Source organism: Stenella coeruleoalba (genome assembly GCF_951394435.1).
Source record: "Stenella coeruleoalba genome assembly, chromosome: 15".
Taxonomy (NCBI): Eukaryota; Metazoa; Chordata; class Mammalia; order Artiodactyla; family Delphinidae; genus Stenella; species Stenella coeruleoalba.
The window spans coordinates 66,483,601-66,505,791 of NC_137161.1; the positions used below are offsets into that span (position 1 = coordinate 66,483,601).

The 22,191-nt window shown below is 38.9% G+C and overlaps 1 protein-coding gene across 1 annotated transcript in view; it reads left to right on the plus strand.

Annotated features, from left to right (window-relative positions):
* The window catches only part of UQCRC2 (ubiquinol-cytochrome c reductase core protein 2), a 31,500-nt gene that overhangs the window by 6,453 nt on the left and 2,856 nt on the right, over nt 1-22,191 (plus strand). Inside the window, exons 7-12 of the mRNA XM_079943849.1 lie at nt 1,495-1,592; nt 11,036-11,093; nt 15,536-15,631; nt 15,936-16,135; nt 18,897-18,977; nt 21,248-21,324. Of these exons, the coding sequence (XP_079799975.1) occupies nt 1,495-1,592; nt 11,036-11,093; nt 15,536-15,631; nt 15,936-16,135; nt 18,897-18,977; nt 21,248-21,324 (610 nt within the window). The remainder of the gene's footprint in view (nt 1-1,494; nt 1,593-11,035; nt 11,094-15,535; nt 15,632-15,935; nt 16,136-18,896; nt 18,978-21,247; nt 21,325-22,191) is intronic.

Genomic DNA, 22,191 nt, shown 5'->3' on the forward strand with positions numbered 1-22,191 from the left:
AGTTATCTAATCTTGACAAGCACATCTGGCAAAACAAATCTTTAAAAAAAAGCACCACTGATTCTCAGAAGTCATAGCGCTTCTGGTAGGAGCGGAAGTGTGCAGGTAGACCACTGAGGTGTAAGCAGGTGACCAGCTGCAGGGGCTTAGAATGGGATGGACTTCTCAGATGCAGGCCTGTCAAGAGAGGGTCTCCTGTCAAGTGTCTGGAATATAATGAGTGCTTGGTTCCTGTTAGCTCATATTATTTCACGGAGATAACTTTGTTACTCCACACCTCTACCAAAGAAATAGATAGAATGGTAAAATTGTACAAAAGATGATTTCAGTGTCCAGAGTAGCTTTCTTCCCCACTGGTAGCAGTGAGGCTCCAGCCCTTATCCTTTCTGCCTGGACAGTTATTGTAGTCTCCTGGCTTGTGTCTCTGCCCCCAGGTGTACATCTTCCACCAATGGCAATGTACATTTTACATCGCCATTACAGTGATCCTTCTGACATGAAAATCCAGTGAAAATCCTTTAAAGGCAAGCTCTTTAACTTAGCATATATGGTAACTCTAATGATCTGTCCCCTGCCTCCCTCCCTTGTTTCTTGCTCTCCTAGCTGCAATTCCCCTTTGAATCAGACTGTTGTCATACTTTATGCTTTTGTCTGTGTCCTCTGCCTCAAATGCTGTTCCCAGATCATTCACCTGGGAAACACCTACTCATTCTGTAAGACTCATCCCAGATTTTACTTTCATTACTCCTTTCCAATTCCCACTGCCCTTCCCTAGTGCCCCCGCTGCACTTTTGATATACTACTAACATCACACCCGTAATACTTTATTTTACAGTTTTTCCCCCTCAACATTTTGAGGGCACACATGTGTCTTACTGCTCTCTGTGTTTCCAGCACAGTGCCTGGCGTGGAGGAACACCCAAATAATAAGCAAATAAAAGAGACATACCTCAAGCAAAGGCACTGAACCAGGAAAGTAGGAACAGTGCCAGGGAGGTGTACAATTTGTCAGTAGCATTTGACCCCTGTAAGCTAGTAATATGACCTAACACTGATACTTTCATATCTCCTCTTACCCTGACGACTCCCTTGTTACCTCGAGAGGGAACCTAGAAGTAAGCAAAATTCAGATTAGATGACTTAATCAAGGTCACATGGCAAATCAGTGGCAGAACTGTAATTAGATTCAGACTTCTGAATCTAAAATCCATATATGGTTTCCAGATGATACCAGGTCGATTAAAGTTAGAGAAGAGTTTAGGTGGACTCTGACATTTAGAAGCTGCTATCATAGAAACTCTTATTTTTCTCAGCACATTCGAGTGGCAGAATTTTAACAGTTGTTAGAGGTTAAATGAAATTATATTTTCAGTCCTCTTAATACTTGAATTTGATGACCAAAGTTGTGTAGTTTAGTTGCTTTCTAGGCTCTAAACGTCGTGTTGTCTTTATTTAAATCACGCTTCTGTAACTGCTTCTTTACTTATTTTACAGACGTCATTGAAAATTTGCATGCTGCAGCTTACCGAAATGCCTTGGCTAATTCCTTATATTGTCCTGATTATAGGATTGGAAAAGTGACACCAGATGAGGTACTGATAAAACACATTACATTTTTTTTTAAATTTAATTTTATTTATTTTTTTATACAGCAGGTTCTTATTAGTCATCAGTTTTATACACATCAGTGTATACATGTCAATCACAATCGCCCAATTCAGCTCACCACCACCACCACCCCCACCGTGGCTTCCCCCCTTGGTGTCCATACGTTTGTTCTCTACATCTGTGTCTCAATTTCTGCCCTGCAAACCGGTTCATCTGTACCATTTTTCTAGGTTACACATATATGCATTAATATGTGATATTTGTTTTTCTCTTTCTGACTTACTGCACTCTGTATGACGGTCTCTAGATCCATCCGCATCTCAACAAATGACCCAATTTCATTCCTTTTTATGGCTGAGTAATATTCCATTGTATATATGTACCACAACTTCTTTGTCCATTCTTCTGTCGATGGGCATTTAGGTTGCTTCCATGACCTGGCTATTGTAAATAGTGCTGCAGTGAACATTGGGGTGCATGTTTCTTTTAGAATTGTGGTTTTATCTGGGTATATGCCCAGTAGTGGGATTGCTGGATCATATGGTAATTCTGTTTTTAGTTTTTTAAGGAACCTTCATACTGTTCTCCATAGTGGCTGTATCAGTTTACATTGCCACCAACAGTGCAAGAGGGTTCCGTTTTCTCCACACCCTCTCCAGCATTTGTTGTTTGTAGATTTTCTGATGATGACCATTCTAACTGGTGTGAGGTGATAACCTCATTGTAGTTTTGATTTGCATTTCTCTAATAATTAGTGATGTTGATCATCTTTTCATGTGCTTCTTGGCCATCTACATGTCTTTGGAGAAATGTCTATTTAGGTCTTCTGCCCATTTTTGGATTGGGTTGTTGTTTGTTTTTTTAATATTGAGCTGCATGAGCTGTTTGTATATTTTGGAGATTAATCCTTTGTCCACTGATTCGTTTGCAAATATTTTCTCCCATTCTGACGGTTGTCTTATCGTCTTGTTTATGGTTTCCTTTGCTGTGCAAGAGCTTTTAAGTTTCATTCGGTCCCATTTGTTTATTTTTGTTTTTATTTCCATTACTCTAGGAGGTGGATCAAAAAAAATCTTGCTGTGATTTATGTCAAAGAGTGTTCTGCGTATGTTTTCCCCTAAGAGTTTTTTAGTGTCCGGTCTTACATTAGGTCTCTAATACATTTTGAGTTTCTTTTTGTGTATGGTGTTAGGGAGTGTTCTAATTTCATTCTTTTACATGTAGCTGTCCAGTTTTCCCAGGACCACTTATTGAAGAGACTGTCTTTTCTCCATTATATATCCTTGCCTCCTTTGTCATAGATTAGTTGACCATAGGTGTGTGGGTTTATCTCTGGGCTTTCTATCCTGTTCCATTGATCTATATTTCTGTTTTTTGTCAGGACCACATTGTCTTGATTGCTGTAGCTTTGTAGTATAGTCTGAAGTCAGGGAGTCTGATTCCTCCAGCTCCGTTTTTTTCCCTCAAGATTGCCTTTGCTATTCAGGGTCTTTTGTGTCTCCATTCAAATTTAAGATTTTTTGTTCTAGTGCTGTAAAAAATGCCATTGGTGGGCTTCCCTGGTGGTGCAGTGGTTGAGAGTCCGCCTGCCGATGCAGGGGACACGGGTTCGTGCCCTGGTTCAGGAAGATCCCACAACCGCGGAGCGGCTGGGCCCGTGAGCCATGGCCACTGAGCCTGTGTGTCCGGAGCCTGTGCTCTGCAACAGGAGAGGCCACAGCAGTGAGAGACCCGCGTACCGCAAAAAAAAAAAAAAAAAAAAAAAATGCCATTGGTAATTTGATAGGGATTGCATTGAATCTGTAGATTGCTTTGGGTAGTATTGTCATTTTCACAGTGTTGATTCTTCCAATCCGAAAACATAGTATATCTCTCCATCTGTTTGTGTTATCTTTGATTTCTTTCATCAGTGTTTTATAGTTTTCTGAGTATAGGTCTTTCACCTCCTTAGGTAGGTTTATTCCTAGGTATTTTATTCTTTTTGTTGCAATGGTGAATGGGAGTGTTTCCTTAATTTCTCTTTCAGATTTTTCATCATCAGTGTATAGGACTGCAAGAGATTTCTGTGCATTAATTTTGTATCCTGCGACTTTACTAAATTCATTCATTAGCTCTTGCAGTTTTTTGGTGACATCTTCAGGATTCTCTATGTATAGTATCATATCATCTACAAAAAGTGACAGTTGTACTTCTTCTTTACCAATTTGTATTCCTTTTATTTCTTTTTCTTCTCTGATTGCCATGGCTAGGACTTCCAAAACTGTTGAATAATAGTGGCGAGAGTGGACATCCTTGCCTTGTTCCCGATCTTAGAGGAAATGCTTTCAGTTTCTCACCATTGAGAATGATGTTTGCTGTGGGTTTGTCGTATATGGCCTTTATTATGTTGAGTTAGGTTCCCTCTATGCCCACTTTCTGGAGAGTTTTTATCATAACTGGGTGTTGAATTTAGTCAAAAGCTTTTACTGCGTCTATTGAGATGATACGTGGTTTTTATTATTCAGTTTGTTAACATGGTGTATCACATTGATTGATTTGCGTATATTGAAGAATCCTTGCATCCCTGGGACAAATCCCACTTGATCATGATGTATGATCCTTTTAATGTGTTGTTGGATTCTGTTTGCTAGTATTTTGTTGAGGATTTTTGCATCTATATTCATCAGTGATATTGGTCTGTAATTTTCTTTTTTTGTAGTGTCTTTGCCTGGTTTTGGTATCAGGGTGATGGTGGCCTCATAGAATGAGTTTGGGAGTGTTCCTTCCTCTGCAATTTTTTGGAAGAGTTTGAGAAGGATGGGTGTTAGCTCTTCTCTAAATGTTTGATAGAATTCACCTGTGAAGCCATCTGGTCTTGGACTTCTGTTTGTTGGAAGATTTTTAATCACAGTTTCAATTTCATTACTTGTGATTGGTTTGTTCATATTTTCTGTTTCTTCCTAGTTCAGTGTTGGAAGGTTATACCTTTCTAAGAATTTGCCCATTTCTTCCAGGTTTTCCATTTTAATGGCATAGAGTTGGTTGTAGTAGTCTGTTAGGATGCTTTGTGTTTCTGTGGTGTCTGTTGTAACTTCTCCTTTTTCATTTCTAATTTTATTGATTGAGTCCTCGCTCTCTTTTTCTCGATGAGTGTGGCTAAAGGTTTATCAATTTTGTTTATCTTCTCAAAGAACCAGCTTTTAATCTTATTGATCTTTGCTATTGTTTTCTTTGTTTCTATTTCATTTATTTCTGCTCTGGTCTTTATGATTTCTTTCCTTCTGCTAACTTTGGATTTTGTTTGTTCTTCTTTCTCTAGTTCTTTTAGGTGTACGGTTAGATTGTTTATTTGAGATTTTTCTTGTTTCTTGAGATAGGCTTGTATAGCTATAAACTTCCCTCTTAGAACTGCTTTTGCTGCATCCCATAGGTTTTGGATTGTCATGTTTTCATTGTCATTTGTCTCTAGGTATTTTTTGATTTCCTCTTTGATTTCTTCATTGATCTCTTGGTTATTTAGTAACGTAGTGTTTAACCTCCGTGTGTTTCTGTTTTTTACATTTTTTTCCCCTGTAATTCATTTCTAAAATCATAGCATTGTGGTCAGAAAAGATGCTTGATATGATTTCAATTTTCTTAAATTTACTGAAGCTTGATTTGTGACCCAAGATGTGATCTATCCTGGAGAGTGTTCCGGGTGCACTTGAGAAGAAAGTGTAATCTGCTGTTTTTTGTTGGAATGTTCTATAAATATCAATTAAATCTATCTGGTCTACTGTGTCATTTAAAGCTTCTGTTTCCTTATTTATTTTCATTTTGGATGATCTGTCCATTGGTTTAAGTGAGTTGTTAAAGTCCTACACTATTATTGTGTCACTGTCGATTTCCTTTTACAGCTGTTAGCAGTTGCCTTATGTATTGAGGTGCTCCTATGTTGGGTGCATATATATTTATAATTGTTTTATCTTCTTCTTGGATTGATCCCTTTATCATTATGTAGTGTCCTTCCTTGTGTGTTGTAACATTCTTTATTTTAAAGTCTATTTTATCTGATACGAGTATTGCTACTCCAGCTTTCTTTTGATTTCCATTTGCATGAAATATCTTTTTCTATCCCCTCACTTTCAGTCTGTGTGTGTCCCTAGGTCTGAAGTGGGTCTCTTGTAGACAGCATATATATGGGTCTTGTTTTTGTATCCATTCTGCAAGCCTGTGTCTTTTGCTTGGAGCATTTAATCCATTCACATTTAAAGTAATTATCAATATGTATGTTCCTATGACCATTTTCTTAAATGTTTTGGGTTTGTTTTTGTAGGTCCTTTTCTTCTCTTGTGTTTCCCAGTTAGAGAAGTTCCTTTAGCATTTGTTGTAGAGCTGGTTTGGTGGTGCTGAATTCTCTTAGCTTTTGCTTGTCTGTAAAGCTTTTGATTCCTTCATCAAATCTGAATGAGATCCTTGCCGGGTATAGTAATCTTGGTTGTAGGTTCTTCCCTTTCATCACTTTAAGTATATCATGGCACTCCCTTCTGGCTTGTAGAGTTTCTGCTGAGAAATCAGCTGTTAACCTTATGGGAGTTCCCTTGTGTGTTATTTGTCATTTTTCCCTTGCTGCTTTCAATAATTTGTCTTTAATTTTTGCCAACTTGATTACTATGTGTCTCGGCGTGTTTCTGCTTGGGTTTATCCTGTATGGTACTCTCTGCACTTCCTGGACTTGGGTGGCTATTTCCTATCCCATGTTAGGGAAGTTTTTGACTATAATCTCTGCAAATATTTTCTCTGGTCCTTTCTCTCTCTCTTCTCCTTCTGGGACCCCTATAATGCGAATGTTGTTGCGTTTAATGTTGTCCCAGAGGTCTCTTAGGCTGTCTTCATTTCTTTTCATTCTTTTTTCTTTATTCTGTTCCGCAGCAGTGAATTCCACCATTCTGTCTTCCAGGCCACTTATCCGTTCTTCTGCCTCAGTTATTCTGCTATTGTTTCCTTCTAGTGTATTTTTCTTTTCAGTTATTGTATTGTTCATCTCTGTTTGTTCTTTAAGTCTTCTAGGTCTTTGTTAAACATTTCTCGTATCTTCTCGATCTTTGCCTCCATTCTTTTTCCGAGGTCCTGGATCATCTTCACTATCATATTCTGAATTCTTTTTCTGGAAGATTGCCTATCTGCACTTCATTTAGTTGTTTTTCTGGGGTTTTATCTTGTTCCTTCATCTGGTACATAGCCCTCTGCCTTTTCATTTTGTCTTTCTGTGAATGTGGTTTTTGTTCCACAGGTTGCAGGATTGTAGTTCTTCTTGCTTCTGCTGTCTGCCCTCTGGTGGATGAGGCTATCTAAGAGGCTTGTGCAGGTTTCCTGATGGGAGGAACTGGTGGTGGGTAGAGCTGACTGTTGCTCTGGTGGGCAGAGCTCAGTAAAACTTTAATCCACTTGACTGCTGATGCGTGGGGCTGGGTTCCCTCCCTGTTGGTTGCTTGGCCTGAGGGAACCCAACACTGGAGCCTACCTGGGCTCTTTGGTGGGGCTAGTGGCGGACTCTGAGAGGGCTCACGCCAAGGTGTACTTCCCAGAACTTCTGCTGCCAGTGTCCTTGTCCTCACTGTGAGCCACAGCTACACCCCACCTCTGCAGGAGACCCTCCAACACTAGCATGCAGGTCTGGTTCAGTCTCCCCTGGTGTCACTGCTCCTTCCCCTGGGTCCCAATGCACACACTACTTTGTGTATGCTCTCCAATAGTGGAGTCTCTGTTTCCCCCAGTCTTGTTGAAGTCCTGCAATCAAATCCCACTAGGTTTCAAAGTCTGATTCTCTAGGAATTCCTCCTCCCGTTGCCAGACCTCTAGTTTGGGAAGCCTGACGTGGGGCTCAGAACCTTTACTCCAGTGGGTGGACTTCTGTGATATAAGTGTTCTCCAGTCTGTGAGTAACCCACCCAGCAGTTGTGGGATTAGATTTTGCTGTGATTGCACCCCTCCTACCATCTCATTGTGGCTTCTCCTTTGTCTTTGGATGTGGGGTATATTTTTTGGTGAGTTCCAGTGTCTTCCTGTCGATGCTTGTCCAGCAGCTAGTTGTGATTCTGGTGTTCTCACAAGAGGGAGTGAGAGCACGTCCTTCTACTCTGCCATCTTGGTTCAGGCTCCAACACATTACATTTTAAAATGTGCTTATTTTCACATTAAATTGAATGTTCATCTACCACTTCAGTTTCGTTTGCTAGTTTTTTGTATCATCTAATTTTTTTTTTTTTTTTCCCGGTACGCGGGCCTCTCACTGCTGTGGCCCCTCCCGTTGCGGAGCGCAGGCCCAGCAGCCATGGCTCACGGGCCCAGCTGCTCCGCAGCATGTGGGACCGGGGCACGAACCCATGTCCCCTGCATTGGCAGGCGGACTCTCAACCACTGCACCACCAGGGAAGCCCGTATCTTCTAATTTAAGAAATTTTCTAGCTTGCTTTTTTTCCATCAGCTTGCTTTTTTTTTTTTTTTTTTTTTTTTGTCCACGCCATGCAGCTTGTGGGGTCCTAGTTCCCCTACCAGTGACTGAACTGGTGCCCCCTGCAGTGGAAGAGCAGAGTTCTAACCATTGGACAGCCAGGGAATTTCCTATCCAGCAGCTTGCTTTTTAACTAAAATTCCATCTGAACAATTTTTGTGTATCTTTCAACTAAAAAAGTTTTTATTACAAAATGGACATGTTCCTTACAGAAATTTCAGAAAATAAAGGGGGACAAAAGATATCTCACACACCTAAAGTCACTCATTGTTAGCACCTAGGTGTATTTTTCTTCTAGACCCTTGTCTATGTATATCTATCTTTTAAACAGTATGTAAGTGTTTAAATACCATAATCTTGTGACTAAAAGTCTTCCTTTAACCACTCTGAATACATAGGTAGAAATGAACCCCACTTTCTTGCCTCCCATTCTGTCATCAGCCTGCTCACCAGCTCATTTACCTTCTCCAGCACACCTGCCTCACTTTGCTGGCAGTGCACATTTGTCGTATGTCACAGCCATGTATATATCATAGAACTTTGTTTCTGAAGTGTGAAACATTGAACATTAAATTTGCAAGTGTAGGTATGTGTATACAATCTTAATTTCCACTCCTACCCCTCACCCACCCCCAAAAAAACTTTTTACCAAGAGACATTAAGAGAAAAACTGGGAATTATCAACACTTTCAAAGTATATATGACTCAGAAATTAGGCTTTTATTCTCATTTCTGGTTATCCACTACAGAAAACTGAATTTTGTATCCCTTTCCTCTTTTGACTTATCTCCTGGTTAAGAAAACTATCCAGTTATCAATTTAATGCCTACCATTCATATGGTACTGTTAAGCAAAATTATAACTGATATCATCCAACTTGGAACAGCCAACATTTTTCATAAGACTGGCCTCTAGTAAGTTTTTGAAGTTTTTCAGAAATCAAATGCACTCTTGTGAAGATATATTATTGAAGATATATTATTGAGGTAGCTAAAAGGATGCACATAACAAAACATTTACCTACAAGGATGTCTATTGTGGCATTGTTTGTAATTGTGAAAAATTAGAAGAAACAAATCAAATATCCAACATTAGAGAACTAGTTAAATAATATATTAAATATCTGTAGAATGGAATACTATTCAACCATTCAAAAATATTAATTGATAATGAAGTTTTCATAGCTTATTTTCAAGTAAAGGAAAGGTAATTTATGAATAGGATGTACCAAGGGGTCCCATTTTTAAAAAAATAAGGTGTTTGCATCATAGACAAATACCAAGATGTTAACCATGGTTATCTCAAAGTTATTAGCATTTTTTAAATGTATCCCTAGGCTAAAGAAAATTCTAAAGAAATGGTTGCTAGAATAATTTGAGCAAAGGCAGCATTCAATAGAAAAACATCAACATCAAAAAAAAAGAATATGACTTTCCAAGGTGGCTCCATAGATGGAGACACCATTCATTTTAGGGCACAAATTCTGATAAATTGAATAAAAGTTTAGTTTTATTACCTTAGCTTCACAGTTCTCAACATTAGCCAAGGAGCCTTTTCAACCAATACCCACCCCTCATGAATTTTTTTTTTAACATCTTTATTGGAGTATAATTGCTTTACAATTGTGTGTTAGTTTCTGCTTCATAACAAAGTGAACCAGTTATACATATACATATGTTTCCATATCTCTTCCCTCTTTCGTCTCCCTCCCTCCCACCCTCCCTATCCCACCCCTCTAGGTGGTCACAAAGCACCGAGCTTATCTCCCTGTGCTATACGGCTGCTTCCCACTAGCTATCTATTTTACGTTTGGTAGTGTATATATGTCCATGCCACTCTCTCACTTCACCCCAGCTTACCCTTCCCCCTCCCCATATCTTCAAGTCCATTCTCTAGTAGGTCTGTGTCTTTATTCCCGTCCTACCCCTAGGTTCTTCATGACCTTTTTTTTTTTTCTTAGATTCCGTATATATGTGTTAGCATACGGTATTTGTTTTTCTTTTTCTGACTTCTTACTTAATGCCATGGATATACTGTATATCTGTTTATGTACTGTATGTATATTTGTAGTTTATATATAAAGGAATAAGGTTTTTTTCTTACCCCAAAGACCTAAATTTCACTCCCGTGGGAGCAATAGTGTGCCTGTTTGGAATGCATGTTTTAGCCCTGCTTTTGAATATTAGGTCTAAAGTGATAGTATAAACCAGTGATTGTCAAATCTCGCTGATCCTCAGATCACCTGGTGGTTGATTAGATGGGTGGGTGGCTTGTTTTAAATAAAGATTCCAAGATCTCACATTGAATCTACTATATCAGTCTATACAGTGGGCACAGGAATAGGATGGGGTGGGGAGACATTGTTTTTTGTTTTTTAAGCTCCCCATATAATTCTGTAATCATCCAGGTTGGAAACCCTGGTATAGACAGTAACCTCAGAGCAAAAAAACCTTCAAAGATGCACAGTAGGGGTATAGTGATATAACTCTATTAGCCCTACTATAGAATGTTAATAACAGTGCTTTATTACTACCTGTATAAAGACAAAAGAAACCTGATGTACTACTTAAATCACATTATAATAAAAATCATACTTAGTCCCATATCTTCAAGTTCAAGCCAATGTGTGCTCTAATTTTTAATTCTGATTTTTTCCATTAACAGCTTCATTGAGATGTAATTCACATACCATACAGTTCACGCATTTAAAATGCACAATTCAGTGGTTTTTATTATATTCACTGAGTTACATAACCATCACCACATTAAGTTCTAGTTCTTTTTAAGCAATGGTTTTTGAAAGCTCAGTTTCATTCAGTACTAAGTAGTCCTTTATAGTTCATTATAGCAGCTTTTAAGCCTGAGTATTTATCTTCTGCTGAACTGCGGTTTCACGTTTTTATAGCTTTTTATATTTATACCAATATAACCTAATAAATGTTTTTACTTCCTCAGTTACATGACTATGTACAGAATCATTTTACAAGTGCAAGAATGGCTTTGATTGGACTTGGTAAGTTGGGAATTGCCTGCATGTCAGTTTGCTTCTTTTAAGAGTAGTTTTTTAAGTCACAGACATAGAAAACAGACTTTTGGTTGCCAACGGGGAGGGCGACAGGGGAGGGTTGGATTGGAAGTTTGGGAATAGCAGATATAAACTGTTATATATAGAATGGATAAACAACAAGATCCTATTGTACAGGAAACTATATTCAATATCCTGTAATAAACCATAATGGAAAAGAATATTTATAACTGAATCACTTTGCTGTATACCAGAAACTAACACAACATTGTAAATCTTCAGTTAAAAAAAAGAAGTATGACTTGGCAGATAGTGAAACATGTGACTGACCTATTCAATGAGGAGGTAGAATTATCCTTGAAACTCTGAAAAATCAGGTACTATCATACGTAACTATGTATATATACATCTTTTATAGTTATATATAGAGCGATATTTAGATAATTTACAGTTCCATGGTTCTTGGCTCCCAGAGAAAGTGGTAGATAGTCAGAAAATTCACTGAGGCTGCTGACTTTTCCTTTATAATTTGGTGTGGCAGGGGATGGGACACCTTTCCAGTACATTGTAATTCTGTCACTATATAGGTAACCAGCCTCAATTTATAATATACTCACTTGGGTATTTTCTTAAATTCTGATTATACAATTCTCCATTATGTTGTTCTGTCGCATTCTAGAAAGTGGTTAATTGAAAAAAGAGAAACTCTAAGGTGTGCTACTGTTAAATGTTGCACTTATAGTTCTGAATAAAAGTATTTTTTCACTGTCTCAATGTGAGTCATTAAAAAAAAGAGTAGTTCTTTAAGCTATAATTATGTGAACACAAAATTTCAGAACTTATCCTCTGTTTATGTCAGAAAGTCAGTATGTGGGGCTTCCCTGGTGGCGCAGTGGTTGAGAGTCCGCCTGCCGATACAAGGGATGCAGGTTCGTGCCCCGGTCCGGGAAGATCCCACATGCCGCGGAGCAGCTGGGCCCGTGAGCCATGGCCGCTGAACCTGCGCGTCCAGAGCCTGTGCTCCGCAATGGGAGAGGCCACAACAGTGAGAGGCCTGCGTACCGCAAAAGAAAAAGAAAAAAAAAAAAAGAAAGTCAGTATGTGATAGGATTTTAATAGCTAGTCTTTCATGGAAACAACCTAAATGTCCATTGACAGATGAATGGATAAAGAAGGTGTGGTACATATATACAATAGAATATTACTCAGCCATTAAAAAGAATGCAATAATGCCATTTGCAGCAACATGGATGGACATAGAGATTATCATACTAAGCGAAGTAAGTCAGAAAGAGAAAGACAAATACCATATATCACTTACACATAGAATCTAAAATATGACACAAATGAACTTATCTATGAAATAGAAACAGACTCACGCAGAGAACAGACTTGTGGTTGCCAAGGGGGAGGGGGCTGGGGGAGGGAAGGATTGGGAGTTTGGGATTAGTAGGTGCAAACTATTATATGTAGAATGATAAACAACAAGGTCCCACTGTATAGCACAGAGAACTATATTCAATATCCTGTGATAAACCATAATGAAAAAGAATATATATATGTATAACTGAGTCACTTTATAGCGGAAATTAACACAACATTGTAAATAAATTATATGTCAATAAAAATTTAAAAAGATACAACTTCCCCAACACAGTTTTATAGCATATAAATAAATCCTCCACAACTCTAAAAAAACAAAAATAGTCTTTTTTATTTTTAAGCAGAATCCAGCATTTAACTTTTTAAAGCACTGGCTTTCAAATTCATTACAGTATTTGCAAAACCTATGACAAAGGGCAGATTTCTCTAAGCAAAGAGCTTTTACAAAGAGCTTTTGTTTTTGTTTTGCTTTGTTTTAAGTACAATTTAGTAGAAAAATAGACAAAGGGCATGAACCAATTCGTGGGGAAAGTGTGTGTGTGTGTGTGTGTGTGTGTGTGGCCAATTATTGTAAAAGATAACTAAAAGTTTTTTTATTTGTGAAATTGACAAAAATTAAAAGATTGACACTGCCCAGTATTAACCATGGTATGGAGAAATAGGCACTCTCAAAAATTATTGGTGGGAGTGTAAAATGGTACTTTTTTTTTTGCGGTATGCGGGCCTCTCACTGTTGTGGCCTCTCCCGTTGCGGAGCACAGGCTCCGGACGCGCAGGCTCAGTGGCCATGTCTCACGGGCCCAGCTGCTCCGCGGCATGTGGGATCCTCCCAGACCGGGGCACGAACCCGTGTCCCCTGCATCGGCAGGCGGACTTGCAACCACTGCGCCACCAGGGAAGCCCCAAAATGGTACATTTTTGGAGGACTTTTTTTTTTTTTTTTTTTTTTTTGGCTGCATTGGGTCTTTGTTGCTGCACACGGGCTTTCTCTAGTTGTGGCGAGCGGGAGCTACTCTTCATTGTGGTGCGCGGGCTTCTCATTGCGGTGGCTTCTCTCATTGCGTAGCACAGGCTCTAGGCGTGCGGGCTTCAGTAGTTGAAGCACGTGGCCTCAGTAGTTGTGGCTCACGGCCTCTACAGCACAGGCTCTTTTGTGGCGCACGGGCTTAGTAGTTGTTGCCCTGCGTCATGTGGGATCTTCCCGGACCAGGGATTGAACCCGTGTCTCCTGCATCAGCAGGTGGATTCTTTTTGTTTGTTTGTTTTTGCGGTACTCGGGCCTCTCACTGTTGTGGCCTCTCCCATTGCCGAGCACAGGCTCCGGACACGCAGGCTCAATGGCCATGGCTCACGGTCCCAGCCACTCCGTGGCATGTGGGATCTTCCCGGACCGGGACACGAACCCACATCCCCTGCATCGGCAGGTGGACTCTCAACTGCTGCGCCACCAGGGAAGCCCAGCAGGTGGATTCTTAACCACTGTGCTACCAGGGAAGTCCCTGGAGGTCTATTTTAATATATTAAAATTGTAATTGTTTATACTCTTAGGCCCAGCATTTACTTTTAAGAATTTACCCTGCCAAAACATTTGGTCAAGTTTACAAAATAGTCGCGTGAGAATATTATTTGCAATTTGGGTTTTTATTCATTTGTTTTATAAATAACAGCTTAATTGAGGTATAATTCAGATGCCATAAAATTTACCCTTTTAAAGTGTACAGTTTGTGGTTTTTAGTATACTCACAGAGTTGTGCAACTATTGCCACTATCTAATTCCAGAACATTTTCACCATCCCCACAAGAAACCCCATACTCATTAGCAGTCACTCCTCGTTCCACCTCCTCCTTGCCTCTGGCAACCACTAATCTCCTTTCTGTCTGTATAGAGCTGACTATTCTGGACATCTCATATAAAGGGAATTATACAATAATAGTCTTTGTAACTGGCTTCTTTCACTTAGTCACTTAGCATAATGTTTTCAAAGTCCATCCATATTGTAACATGTACCAATGTTCCATTCCCTTTTCTGGCTGAAAAATACATTTCATTACCACATTTTGTTATTCATTCATTAGCTGGACATTTGGGTTATTCCTGAATGTTTTGGCTTTTATGAATATAAACATTCATATATAAGTTTTTTAACAAAACATCTTTTTCATTGTTTTGGGTGTATACCTAGGAGTAGAATTGCCAGGATAGGGTATCTCTCCGTTTATCCATTTGAAGAACTGCCAGACTGTTTTCCAAAGCAGTTGAACCATTTTACATTCCATCAGCAGTGCACAAGGGTTCCAATTTCTCCACATCCTTATCAACACTTATTATCTGTCTTTGATTATGGCCATCCTAATGGATGTGAAGTAGTGTCTCATTGTGGTTTTGATATGCATTTCCGTAGTGATTGATAACATTGAACATATTTTTTTGTGCTTTTTGGCCATCTATATATCTTATTTGGAGAAATGCTTATTCAAGTCCCTTGCCCATTTTTTAATTGGGTTGTTTGTTTTTTTTAATTGTTGAGTTATAAGAGTTCATTATATATTCTGGATACTAATCCTTACCAGATTTTTTCCCATTTTGTGGATTATCTTTTCACTCTTTTGAAAATGTCTTTTGATGCACATTGCCATATTGTTTTAATAGCCAACTATTAGAAGCATACTAATGTCCCTCAAGAAGAGATTGATTAAATAAATGATGGTATATCCGTATAATAAAATTCTTTATAACCATTAAATGTTTGGTGTAGTCCATTCACTTAGATGTAAATTACAAAAGACAAGTTAGAAACAATATCAATAGAATGACACCATTTTAAAAATAAAAAGGATAATATTTGCATAGAAAAAGTTCTAGATGAATATATAGTAAAGCTGTAAATGCATATGTCTGGAAGAGTGGCATTATGGGAGGCTGTTATTTTCTTTACTGTTTATTTCTGTAATATTTGAATTGTATAATGATGTATTTTTAAAATAGCGTTTTACAATTGTGTTCTAGAAATTCTGGTTCTAGTTTGTTTTTATTTCTTTTGAAATAGGTGTGAGTCATCCTGTTCTAAAGCAAGTTGCTGAACAGTTTCTCAACATGAGGGGTGGGCTTGGTTTATCTGGTGCAAAGACCAAGTACCGTGGAGGTAAGCGTTTTGTTCCATTAAGGTTAATTTACCAGGGTGCCGCCTCTCCCCCCAGTAGCATATTGGAGTATAATAGGCCTGATTATTTACTACCAAATAGTATCAATGTGGAAAGAAAGAATTAGATTGCTTGAGTGTTATGTATTAAACATGTTTGTGTATGTGTTGGGGGAAGGGCAGGATAGCAAGGAGAGCACCAGGCTAGGGAAAAGCTTAATCTTAATGGGTTAATACTGTGTTGTAAAGAATACTGAAGAATAAAACCAAAAGCCACTTTCTTCGCTCTTGCCTTACCTGGCCCCAGGTGAAATTCGAGAACAGAATGGAGACAGTCTCGTCCATGCTGCTCTTGTAGCAGAAAGTGCTGCTGCAGGAAGTGCAGAAGCAAATGCGTTTAGTGTTCTCCAGCATGTCCTCGGTGCTGGACCACATGTTAAGAGGGGCAGCAATGCCACCAGCTCTCTATACCAAGCTGTTGCCAAGGGAATTCACCAGCCATTTGATGTGAGTCTGAACAGTCGATATCTTTCCTTTTGTTTTCACAGGATCAGTGTTTACGATGTAGTCCTGATAACTTGCTCTTAATGTTAATCTGCTTTTAAAATTTAAGATGAGGGACTTCTCTGGTGGTCCAGTGGTTAAGACTCAGCGTGCTTCCACTGCAGGTGGCACGGGTTCTATCCCTGGCCAGGGAACTAAGATCCCACATGCCACGCGGTGTGGCCAAAAAAAAAACAAAATTAAGATGAACACAAAGAAAATCTTTGTAAAATTGAAGAGACAGCCAGGCTTAATTTTAGTACCTTAGTGGGTCTATCAAAAACTTGCTGTTATTCTAATATAAAAGGAAGAATCGAATGCTTAAAAAGTCAGAAATTCACACTTCAGTTCCCTTTAGAATAAAGTTTTAGATATTAAACATTCCCCTAGATTCTAATTAGTCATTTTTTCTGATTTCTTCTGTCCCCTTCTATTCTTGTGGCTACTTCCTGAATTTCACTGCCCTTCATGTTTTCCAACCAAGTGTACAAGATAAACAGCAAGAAATTACTTACAGACCTGCTCCTCCAGCTTGTGATTAAGTTAAAAGAAAAAAATGACATTTAACCATAACCAAAAGTTATGTTGCCTTAGAAGACACCTTTTTATGACAGTGAGGAAAGTGCTAAAGCTTTCAAAATAATGATACTCAAATCGAGAATGTAAAATGTCAACCGGCAAAATATTTAATGAGTGACGGTAGTTTGCCCAATGTAATGCCCCATGTGACCTTCAATTATATCTTTAAAAAGTAACAAATGTACTAAATTGTAGGATTAAGTATCGTTCATAATTTCAGCAATAGTACATGGCACAGGTAGGTTTATGCCTCTTGAGTCTTTGGCCATTTGACACTTAATGGTGAAAATTAAAATCAGTCATCTTCTCTTTTTATTCCTCTGTTTAATACTTTAGTGGTAGTGTCAGACTTTTTTTTTTTTTTAGCAGAGGAGCCTTTTTCATCAGTGCCATTCCCCAATTGCAATGCCCAACACAAAAGTTCTTGCTTTTAAAGAAGTTTAGAAGGCTTACTTGACAGTGAAACCCTTGGAATCTTCTGTACAGAACCTTAGAGTTCCCTGGAGCACAGTTTGAAAACCATTATCTTATTTTTTTTTTTAAGTTTATTTATTTTGGCTGCACTGGGTCTTAGTTGTGGCACGTGGGATCTTCATTGCGGCATGTTTAGTTGCAGCATGCGGGCTTCTTAGTTGCAGCGTGTGGGCTTCTTAGTTGCGGCATGCACATGGGATCTAGTTTCCCGACCAGGGATCGAACCCAGGCTCCCTGCAGCTCAGAGTCTTACCCACTGGACCACCAGGGAATTCCCAAAAACCATTATCTTAAATTAGTCCTAGTCCTTAATTAGATATCCTCCAGATTTTCTTTCTCCTGGTTCATGGTCTACTCTGTTTTCTTTTCTTCATGCTTTACTCTTCACCATTGAATGTTAATGATGCTTTGGGTAGTTGGAGTTTAATCTAATCCAGTGACATAATATAATAGAAATTCCTGGGAATTCCCTGGTGGCGCAGTGGTTAACAATCCGCCTGCCAATGCAGGGGACATGGGTTCAAGCCCTGGTCCGGGAAAATCCCACATGCTGCGGAGCAACTAGGCCCATGCACCACAACTACTGAGCCTGCACACCACAACTACTGAAGCCCGTGCACCTAGAGCCCGTGCTCCACAACAAGAGAAGCCACCACGATTAGAAGCCCAGGCACCGCAACGAAGAGCAGCCCCCGCTCTCCACAACTAGAGGAAACCCGCGTGCAGCAATGAAGACCCATTGCAGCCATAAATAAATAAATAAATAAATTTAAAAGATAAATCCACCAAAAAAAAATTAATATAAATTCCTACTTCAGAATTTGGCCAGAAATTTGGAGGATGACTAGTTAGTCTCAGAATTGTAATTAAACTTCAGGTGATTGAAGTGCATATCTTTGTATGCTTCGTATGGGCCAAACCAATGGTTTTCAAACTTCATCTGGAACACTAATTTAAAATTCGGAATCCCAGACTGCATCTTTAGTGATCTGAGTGAGTAGATCTGTCGTAGGAACCTGAAAGTCTACATTTTTAATAACAACTCAAGTGATCCTTACGTAAACGGTCCACATAAACACTGAAAAGCACTTTACTAGGGTGTCATGTCCACCTTAAGGAACTTAACACTCTACTCAGACTACAGACAGAAATACCCGTTTTCCAGAGGCTAAACTTCTTGCTCCCTTGGACATCTGAATAATAGATACTAAGCAGAAATTTTTTTCCTAACCCTTTAATTTTAGTCTATAGGAGAAGTGAAAGCGAATTGGTGAAAAGGAAGTCACCACCAACAGCAGAGGGAAGAAAGCAGGTTTATCTAATGCCAAAGCCCATGATTTATACCACTCAGCTGTACTGAATCTACAGTAGTAATGTTCACAAGTTAATGTTTGCCTTAACTTTTAATCATCAAAAGGTTAGAAAATATCAAGGAAAGTGAGCCGTCATTTTAGAAAGAGTTAAATGAGAAAAGCTAAAACATTACAGTTGTGAAAGAGGTAACCTGTATATAGAACACTTCAGTCCTTAATAGAACCATTTAAGTGAAATATTAATCTGTGTCTTTGCTTATACTGTGAAGGTATACGTTTTTGTCTAGACAGCCTTAGGGAAATTGTGCCCTGTTTTACCTGGTAGAATGACATACAGTAAAGTTTCATTATATTTTCAGGTTTCCGCTTTTAATGCCAGTTACTCAGATTCTGGACTCTTTGGGATTTACACTATCTCACAGGCTGCAGCTGCTGGAGATGTAAGTTGCAAACTCATCAATTCTCACAAGATTTTTTCCCCCATTAATATATTTTTAGTAAGAACATGGAATGTTTGAATGCCATGATTTATCAGAGTTCTGTATAGTGTATTATCATTAAAGTGTTATCTGCTGTGGAGGAAAGTTAGAAATGAAAAACGCATATACTGATGCTTCCAGAAAAGAGGGAGGAAATGTTTCCTTGGTATTTTCGTTCTGTGTGGGCATGTGGCATTGAGTTGTCTCTGGGATATCTAAATGAAGAACTCAGTTGAGGTCAAGGCCAAGATGTATACTGGGAGTCATCATTATAAAGAGTGTGTTGAAGTCAGGGTTACACGTGAAAGGTTGGAGGAGAAGAAAACTGAAGGTCAAGCTAAGGAAAATGGCCAAAAAGAAACAGAAAGAAAAAGAAGAGAAACTGGCACGTTTGGAGGCCAGGAAAGAGAGAATGGTTAACACTGTTTCGATATACTCTGGATTAACATCCGTTTAGTTACCACAGACAGGTCTGGTAGTTTTAGCAAACTAGGATAATATTGGTGATACTATCAGTTTTTATCAGAGTATTGGAAGTGAACTAAAATTTATAATATTAAGGAATGAATGGGAAGAGAGAAATACAAAGTTGGTGCAGGCAGGTGGAGCTTAGACTTGAGGTGGGTGGTAGTTTTAGGAGAGTTTCCACTGAGAGATTAAGTAGGAAGAGACATTCACACTGAAAGGAAAGAAAATTGGAGCGAATATAGGAGATAAATTATAGATGGATCAAGTCTGAAAAAGCAAGAGCAAGCAGGATCCAAAGTACAATCGGACATTTTAGCCTTGGACACAAAGGCTGATGGGAGAAGAGGATGTCGGGAAGATGAGGAAGTACATCCCTGATAAGGTAGGAGGCTAAGTCATGTTTTGAGAATAAGAGAGAGGAGGAGAGTTTAAAGAAACTAATGAGGTTTGGGACAGATGAGTGGCTAGATGCACACAGAATGAGCATAACAGCAGTACAGATGTCTCCATGAGATAAGTGACCACAAATGCATAGTACAGCCAGACGTCTAGCCTAATGCAGAAATAGAGGAGGCAGGCAGTAGGGTTGATCCCAGGCTGGAATCTTGCAAAGTAGGCAGGTCAGAAGTATGAAAAGATGGCAGGAAGTTGGAAGCACTGGCAAGAGTGATTGAAGAGATGATTCATGGATTTAGGCTAAAGAAGTGAAGCCAGGGGGACCTGATAGGTTGAAAGTGGGCAAATCAAGGACCTAGAGATGTTGATAAAATGGAAGATAAGGATAGTGTGATAAAAGACTTAGGCCAGAGGTCTTGGAATTGAGGATTTCAGAGGTAGGTCAGATCTAGGTTATGTGCATGTCTGGGGTATGGCCATGGAAATGGGTAGCTCACCTGGAGGGGAAATGAAGGTCCTAGAGTTTAGGTGATTAGAAAGAACAGTAAGTAGCAGACCCAGAATGGTGCCAGGGTTGGGAGGGAGAAAATCATGGGCCAGGTTTATTATTAATTTATTTATTCAACATATATTTACCCAGTACCCACCCACATCACTAGAAGTTGATTCCTTCATGACTCTAGCACTCCAGGTATGGACAGGCTTTTCAGATTGGCTATGTATGGATTACTACTTTTTTCTTAGTGAATAGTAAGAGATAGCAGATTAATTACATGATACTTTGAGAGTCTTGGGAAAATTTTGAGGTGCTTATTCTTTGTAGGCAATTATAAATCCCTGAGTTTTCTTTTCCTAAACCCTACTGCCGTCCTCTGCCCTCTGCCACTTAACGTTTGTTAAGAAACTTGGCCACTTGGATATTGTACAAACAGCTGCTTTATGGAACATTGGAAGAGTAAGCAGCACGTAGTGAATTAAGAATTCCAAATGGACACTGTACTGTTTCTCTGGAACTAACCTTCCATCTTTTGTTTTTGCCTCAGTAGAGGAGCATTTGAATGCTGCAGCAGCAGACTTTGTTTTTTGTTTGTTTCTTTGTTTGTTTTGTTTTGTTTTTTTGCGGTACACAGACCTCTCACTGTTGTGGCCCCTCCCGCTGCGGAGCACAGGCTCCGGACACGCAGGCTCAGCGGCCACGGCTCACGGGCCCAGCCGCTCCGCGGCATGTGGGATCTTCCCGGACCGGGGCACGAACCCGTGTCCCCTGCATCGGCAGGTGGACTCTCAACCACTGTGCCACCAGAGAAGCCCCTGCAGCAGACTTTGGCACTGATCAAAGATGACCAGCTTTTACTTGTCTATCCTAGGTTATCAAGGCTGCCTATAACCAAGTAAAAACAGTTGCTCAAGGAAACCTTTCTAATACAGATGTCCAAGTTGCCAAGTAAGTTTCAATATTAATGTTTCATGTTTCAATTATTTGAAAGTTGTATTTTTTCTAGTTACAACACTATTGTAATAAATACACAAAAGGATTGAAAGGCACAGAAAAGTATTTAAAAGGAAAGGGAAATATACTCCTACCCCCTAGAGATATAATTGTTAACATTTTGATTATTTTCTTGACCATTTTTAAACATAATTGTTAATATTGTATATATACTTGTTAATAAATAATACTTATTAGTGTTTATTGTAGAAATTGAAAATTACAAAGACAAAAATTATTTTTCATTCCCTACCAATGATTCTTCTGTTTTTTTAACATTATAATGCTGTTTGCATTTATTCCATTTATTTTTATTACTAAAAATTTGTCATAAACAGTTTTAATTGGTGTGTCAAAATATACTTATTGGACATTTTCAACAAGTTGGCAGTTTGAAATTATAAACTATAAAGGATATCTTTGGGTTTTAAAACATTTTTGTATTTCATATTACTTTCTTGGTATAGATTCGCAACTGGGCCAAGAGTTATAAACATTATAATGAAAGGCTGTGTGTTAAAATATACGTTTGTGTTTATGTAATATTTTTATTTTTATATTTTGGAGTCACAATGTTGAAAGGTTTTACCAGTTGATAAGCACATTGTCAGTATATATGAGAGTGCCTGTTCCACCATAACCATTGGCAACTTTTTCCTCTTTACTGATTTGATAGACCAAAAAATGTATCTGATTAAAAGATTGCAATATCTGTCTCCTATTTGGTGATTTTTAAATTCCCACATTGAAAGTGCTAACAACTCCTCTTAACTCAGTAGCTCTGGGAGTTTCTCTAAAAGAGACAGGCTTTGGACAGAGTTG